The following is a 7501-nucleotide window of genomic DNA, read 5'->3' as shown; positions in this document are numbered from 1 at the left end:
GCACAAAGCCATGGAAAATTCCACAGTGTGTGAGCGCGCCCTCTACTGAAACACTACAGCTCGCAAACAGGGTTTCTGTACGACACTGTCATCTAGTGGACGTTCAACGGCAAGTGCTTAAAAATTATTACTATTTATTCTTTAATTACTAGTGTGTACTCCAAATATCAGTAGCATCTTTGTTAAATATGTATATATTTAAAATCGCAATTGTGTTCTTTTAATAATGAACAATATCAAATCCCATTTTCAAACATTCCATTCCATAAACGTTCCATGACCTGCGAATTCGCGTCACGTGAATGCGTGTGACCAATAGAAGATCAAAATACATTTTTGATGTTTTTTGCATGAAATTTAAAACATGGATAAAATGTTGTTATTGATCTTGTTTGAAGCAATGATAATAATAATAAAAAAATAAACATGGATGCATCATCCTGTTTTGTACAACACAACTTTAAAAGATTATAACAATCATATAAAAAGAGAAGCGGCTTGGTTTGCGGTGGCAAGGGAAACAGGAGCGGATGATTTTTTTATTGCATGAGATTTGTATGTGTGCGTGTGTGTACTTGATGAACTACACTTAGACAGAAAAGAATAATGACTAGTGAGGACATTTTGTGACGAGTTCTGTGAAAACCTTGGCGCGTGATGTCATATCCTGGTCCCGCTCCAGTTCGCAGCACCGTTCGAACTTCGAACGAATTTCGCATGCTTTCGAAGCTGAGACTAATGTGACCGCGGCTTTAGACAATCAGTCTCTACGCAGCAAAATGGCAAACGCTAGTACTTCATGGTCTTGGGAGGAATTTAACTGTCCAATCTGTCTGGATCTACTGAAGAATCCAGTGGCTCTTACCTGTGGACACAGTTACTGTATGAGCTGTATTACAGACTGCTGGGATCAGGATGATCAGAAGGGAGTCTGCAGCTGCCCTCAGTGCAGACAGATCTTCACTCCAAGACCTGTTTTAGGTAAAAACACCATGCTGGCTGAAGTGCTGGAAAAACTCAAGAAGATAAAACTCCAAGCTGCTCGTCCTGCTCAATGTTCCACTGGATCTGGAGATGTGGAGTGTGACATCTGTACTGGGGACAAAAACAAAGCCGTCAAGTCCTGTCTGGTGTGTCTGGAATCTTACTGTCAAAAGCATCTTGAACGTCATGAAGAATTTCACTCTGGAAAGCGACACAAAATGACTGATGCCACTGGACAACTGAGGGACATGATCTGCCCACTACATGATAAACTGCTGGAGATTTTCTGTCGAACTGATCAGCAGTGTATATGTTATCTCTGTATGTTGGATGAACACAAAAACCATGAAACTGTATCAGCTACAGCAGAGAGAACTGAGAAACAGGTATGAACTCAGAATGTAGGCTACATAATGACTTCATAATCGCATATCTCTCTACATAATAAATAGATCATTTTTAAAATAGTTCTCACTACGATCTCATGAGGCTTTAATTGTTTGTTGCATGCAGTAACATCTATCAGATTTATGGTTATTTGTTTTTCCTGCAGAGACAATTGGGTGAAATGCAGAGAAAATATCAGGAGAGAATCCAGAAAAGAGAGAAGGAACTTGAGGAGCTGAAAGAGGCTGTAGAGTCTTACAAGGTGAGTTTTGAGCAGAAGAACAGCTGCTGGCTGCTGAAGAGCTGTTTCAGACTCAGTTTGGACTCTCCTCCAGTCAGTCAGTGAGGAACCAGTGCTGGAGCTCTTTCAGTCCCACTGAAGCCCACTGTGGGGAACAGGCTGTGTGAGGTAGCAGTAAGAGCTGAGTGAATGAACTGATTCTAATGCTTCTCTCTCTGTGTGTCCTAACAGCACTCTGCACAGGCAGCAGTGGAGGACAGTGAGAGGATCTTTACTGAGCTGATCCGCTCCATTAAGAGAAGCCGCTCTGAGGTGACACAGCTGATCAGAGATCAGGAAAATGCTGCAGTGAGGCGAGCTGAAGGACAACTGGAGCAACTGGAGCAGGAGATTGAAGATCTGAGGAGGAGAGACGCTGAGCTGGAGCAGCTTTCACACACAGACAATCACATCTGTTTCTTCCAGGTAACAGAGATCTGACAAACAGGACAGCGGTCTTCAGGAAGGGGAGAGCATGTTGTACATAGATTGTTTTTCTATCAAATGTTTCTGTGTCTTTATCTGGTGTTTCCATTGTGTCTTTGTGTCCGTGTAGAGTTTCCAGTCTCTCTCAGTTCCTCCTGGATCTACAGACTCGCCCAGCATAACTGTCAGTTCTCGTCTCTCTTTTGATGATGTTGGTAAATCTGTGTCTCATCTGAGAGATAAACTGGAGAATTTCTGCAGAGAGGAGATAGAAAAGATATCTTGTAGAGGTAAAACACTAACACATCCTTTTATGAGAAAAATAGGTCATACATACAGTATCATGTAATAATGTAATATTTTTTATTTACAAAGCATATCAATATCTGAATGTGACATGGTTTTAATATTTTCTCTTTATACAGTATGTGAATTATAATACAGATCTGTTTCCATAGTAACATACATTGTGGTCATTCCCACCTCTGAACCCAAAACCAGGGAGGACTTCCTTCAATGTAAGTCTTTCTGAACAGCTTTTAACCCACTCTATAATAAAATTGCAAAATAAATAATACTCCTTAATAATACTCCTTAAAAATACAAAACTATGAACAAACATCAGTTCATGAATAAAGATTCTCATTTCACATGAGACTTCTATTCAAATCAGTTAACCTTTACTACTGAATCAGTTTTTCTTCTCAAACACAACCAATGTGCAGCATCCATATGGACCATGCAATGGCAGCTAATATGTGTGTGTGTGTGTGTGTGTGTGTGTGTGTGTATATATATATATATATATATATATATATATATATATATATATATATATACTGTATATAATCACCCTAACATCAAAATATAATTTCTACTTTGCAACTAAAGACTCTGACAATTCATACAATCACTTTTATCTTAGCTTAAACAGTTTTACGGTCCATAAAAAGCTAAGTCAAACTTAAGTATTATTTTAATGATTGAAATTTGCTGAATTACATGCTCTGTCTCCATTAGATTCTCATCAACTCACTCTGGATTTAAACACAGTGAATAAGAATCTCTGTCTTTCTGAAGAGAACAGAGTGATTGAATACACTCGTGAAGAACAGCCGTATCCAGATCATCCAGACAGATTTGATGGTTTTCCTCAGGTGTTGTGTAGAGAGAGTGTGTGTGGACGCTGTTACTGGGAGGTTGAGTGGAGTGGTTCGGTGTATATAACAGTGTCATATAAGAGAATCAGCAGGAAGGGACGGGGAAAGGAGTGTGAGTTTGGTTGTAATGATCAGTCCTGGAGTTTGTACTGCTCTGACTCCAGCTGCTCATTCTGGCACAACAACGGTAAGATGGCACTCCCTGTAGTCTCCAGCTCCTCTAGAATAGGAGTGTATGTGGATCACAGTGCAGGAACTCTGTCCTTCTACAGCGTCTCTGACACAATGACCCTCATTCACAGAGTCCAGACCACATTCACTCAGCCTCTCTATGCTGGGTTTGAGTTCAGGTCATTATGCAAAAATGTAACAAAACTTAAACTATGTAAGTTTTAAAAAAGATACAACCTCATTCTACAAATAAAATAGCATATTAACAGTTTAAGCTTCATGATAAATCAGCAACTTGGAAAGTCTTTTACTTTCTAATAAATAAATCAACACTAATCCTCTCATTAAAAAACTTGGCAGCTTTCTGAAAAATATCTTCTGATATGATCTAACAATGACTAGTGAGTATAAAAAAAGAAATGAATATTAAACTTTGAGTTTAATTTGAGTTTAAATTGACTTTAACAGTATAGTATAATATCAGGCTACACTGTGTATGTTCAAGTCTTCAGAGGCTGATGAAATTTCACATTCAACAACCCACTGTGTACATTGTTATAAAATGGGTTTTATAAAATCACTTGGACTAAGTTGAAGTGAATAATACCCAGATGTATCGCCCTGCAAGTTTCTAGGATTCACACATGTATATTCTTATACTATATGTGTTCTATTTCAGTAAAATGTATGTTTATTTGATCTAGAGTCTAGACAATTTTTGCAACAGATATCTAAATTGTAATAGTTAAGCAAGCCAGAGCTTATTTGTCTACTTTGTTGATCAGTATTAAACAAAATATATTGTGCTTGATTAGATTTAATTAGGAGTCATAAAACCTCCCTGTATTTTTGTGTATTTTCACATTGTGTGTGTGTTTCTGCTGATGTATTATATTTTACTACAAAAACTCTGTAACACTGGGTACAGTTCACTCAATAAAAATCACTGACGGGGCAACTCTCAAGTCTGTCATTCTTGTCTATATTTTTGGGGTGATTTTCTTCTTCTTCTTCTGCCTTTTTGTTTTTTGGAGCATGAAAAAACATTGAATATTTACTTCTTGTTTAGACGTGTAACATTTGAACTAGAGAGAGACCCTTGTGACATATTATGAACAGTCCTACCCCTGAGCCCAAAACCAGGAAGGAGTTTCTACAATGTAAGTCTCAAAGAAACACACACCAAGACTAAACACATTTAAACCTACTATAATGAAATTCAACAGGATGAAACATGCATACTAAACTCCATTAAATACACAAACATCAATCATGATTTTTATTTCACGTGAGATTCAAATCAGTTATATTCCTTCAGTATTTAACCAGAACAAGTGTTTTTTTTTTTTTTTATGAACACAGAACTAGAACTGATAAATGAGTAATGAATAACAAGTCTACGACTTCTTAGTAAAATAATTTGAAGAATACAATCAAACAATTAAATGCAATTTCTATTGTGCAACTAAAGAACAAAGGGACTCTGACAATTCATGTAGACACACAATTTTATGATGTCAATAACAGTGAGTCACGTCACTTGATATCAAAAGTACCGGCTCTCTGTTAACTTCACTTTAACCGTGTTACTGTCTTTAAAGAGTTTTAATGAGTGAAGTTTAGATTTCCTGATTTACATGTGTTTTATATGCTCTGTCTCTATTAGATTCACGTCAACTCAATGTAGATTTAAACACAGTGAACAAACTTCTCTGTTTGTCTAAGGGGAACAGAGTGATTACTTACACTAATAAAGGCCAGCCGTATCCTGATCATCCAGACAGATTTGATCACTGGTCACAGGTGTTGTGTAGAGAGAGCGCATGTGGACGCTGTTACTGGGAGGTTGAGTGGAAAGGTCGGGTAGATATATCAGTGTCATATAAGAGCATCAACAGGAAAGGATGGAGTGATGAGAGTGAGTTTGGTTGTAATGATCAGTCCTGGAGTTGGTTATGCTCTGACTCTCGTTGCTCATTCTGGCACAATAACGGTAGGACTGCACTCCCTGTAGTCTCCAGCTCCTCTAGAATAGGAGTGTATGTGGATCAGAGTGCAGGAACTCTGTACTTCTACAGCGTCTCTGACACAATGACCCTCATTCACAGAGTCCAGACCACATTCACTCAGCCTCTCTATGCTGGGTTTAATTTCCATTCACTGTCTGTATTCTTTTCTAGATCAGAATCAAAGGTCAAACTGTGTGATCTAAAAATATAGATGATTCAAGTGATTCAATTTTTTTGTAATCTACAGCAAACTAGCACTTCGTCTACTCTGTTGACCAATATCAACAGGTTATAAAAGGCATATATGAATACTACAACAAGCAGTACAGTATAAATAAATGTATAATGATTTCTCCAGCAGATATTTTACTTGATCAGTTTTTAAAAGTTCACAGAATGTTGTGTATTTTCACACTGTGTGTGTGTTTTTCACCTGATGTATTTTGTTTTACCACAGGAATCACTCTGTAATGCTGGAAACTATTCACTCAATAAACATCACTGCCAGGGAAACTTTCTTAAGTCTCTCGTTCTTGTCTATACTGTCAATATTATTTGAATCTGGACCATGAAGAATACTTACATTTAATTCTCCTGTAGACATATGACGTTTGAACTTAAAGGAATAGTTCACCCAATAATGAAAATTCTGTCATCATTTACTCACCCTCCGCTTGTTCCAAACCTGTATGAGTTCTTTTCTTCTGTTTTAAGACAAAACACGATATTTTGAAGAATTTTGGTAACCAAACAGAAGCCACTGACATCTGTAGTATTTTTTTTCCATACTATGGAAATCAATGGCTACTGTGAACTGTCCCAACAATGATACTAACATTTAGAAATAATGTGGAAAACATGTTTATTCTGTGTTCTGTATACAACCGGAATCGATTAATCTGTTGCCATTTCTGTGGGCGGAGCAGATCAATGTCCCCACCATTTTTTTATATTTACGCCCCATTCTCTTGTTTGTATAGGCGGTGGAGTCCCACAACGATATTTGGACTGCTGGATACATGATAAACAGTACACATACCTGTATGTGACTCTGTCTGGGTGGGAGGACCCTGGTGAAAAAACAATAGAAACCATCACAGAAATTCTAATGGTTTCCAATACAAATACCATTACAAACATTACAAACCATCAACTTTTAACCACTAAAACCATTAAAATGGTTTTCTGTAGTGTGTTTTGGGAAATAAGGATTTAGTGGTTTTAACAAGCCACCAACAGAAGATGACCAATTACCAATAGAGACCCACAGGGTCCATTATAGTTTCCATTAAAACCAATAGAATCCCCAACATAACCTATAAAACCATTAGAAATTTTGTGATGGTGTCTATTGGTTTTTTTTTTCAGCAGGGGAATCACGCTGAGAACAGGTGGACAGTCACTCAAGGCATTCTCTTTAATTGTAGCGGGACAAATGTAATAACATAACTGAACATAATTCAATTTTATGACAGAGCAATCATCACTATAGCTTATCAACAACAACAAGAGATACGAGGCTCTACTGTGGATCAAGCTCCACCCCGATGTATAAATTATGCAAATACATGTAAATGAGCTGCCACAACAACCAAAGGTGAGATGTCCCAGTCTTAGGATGAACTTAACAGTAATTTATTTTGAACATTTACACATATATAACATTTACTGTTTATCATTTGTATGTATATCAATTATATATAGTATTTTAAACATTAATTAGGGGGCTTAATATTTTGTGTACTATGTAAATATTATTTAACAAACAAAATATTATTGGAATTGACTGCCAATTCTGGAAAAATCTGTAATTTTAAAATATGTCTAAAATATTTAGTTACCCCAGTTCAGAATGATGTTACATCCTTCACTCAGCATCTCCAAAATCTTCAAAATCAATACTGTACATTGTGCTTCTTTGACTGTTATTCTTCACCCTGACCGCTAAGTGGCAGGGTTGCTACTTGAATACAAACGGAGCAACTAGAGCGTTTTGTTGATAAAAGGCCAATAAATTTGATGTTCAACCGTGTGTCATGATTTTATAGTGCTAGTGAAGATTAGGACTGTTCTTGTCGAAATAA

The 7501-nt window shown here is 37.0% G+C and overlaps 1 protein-coding gene and 1 pseudogene across 3 annotated transcripts; both read left to right on the top strand.

Annotated features, from left to right (window-relative positions):
* Window positions 1-359: 359 nt before the first annotated feature.
* LOC109048997 (tripartite motif-containing protein 16-like) lies at window positions 360-5930 on the top strand. Of its 3 annotated transcripts, none has more exons than XM_042778468.1 (6): window positions 360-1370; window positions 1538-1633; window positions 1844-2077; window positions 2208-2367; window positions 2536-2595; window positions 5075-5930. In XM_042778468.1, exons 1-6 carry the CDS (start codon window positions 780-782, stop codon window positions 5626-5628), a joined length of 1695 nt encoding a protein of 564 aa, XP_042634402.1. In that variant the 5' UTR covers window positions 360-779; the 3' UTR covers window positions 5629-5930. The 3 variants fall into 3 exon arrangements, with proteins under 3 accessions (XP_042634402.1, XP_042634394.1, XP_042634385.1); XM_042778460.1 differs by lacking the exon at window positions 5075-5930 and adding an exon at window positions 3131-4336 and having other exon boundaries at window positions 461-1370; XM_042778451.1 differs by lacking the exon at window positions 5075-5930 and adding an exon at window positions 3098-4336 and having other exon boundaries at window positions 477-1370.
* A 1448-nt stretch (window positions 5931-7378) lies between these two features.
* Window positions 7379-7501, top strand: part of LOC109049350 — a 6662-nt pseudogene continuing 6539 nt past the window's right edge.

This window comes from Cyprinus carpio, chromosome A2 (assembly GCF_018340385.1).
Source record: "Cyprinus carpio isolate SPL01 chromosome A2, ASM1834038v1, whole genome shotgun sequence".
NCBI classification, from domain to species: domain Eukaryota; kingdom Metazoa; phylum Chordata; class Actinopteri; order Cypriniformes; family Cyprinidae; genus Cyprinus; species Cyprinus carpio.
The sequence above is the reverse complement of the archived record's forward strand: the minus strand, read 5'-3'. Positions and strand labels throughout refer to the sequence as shown.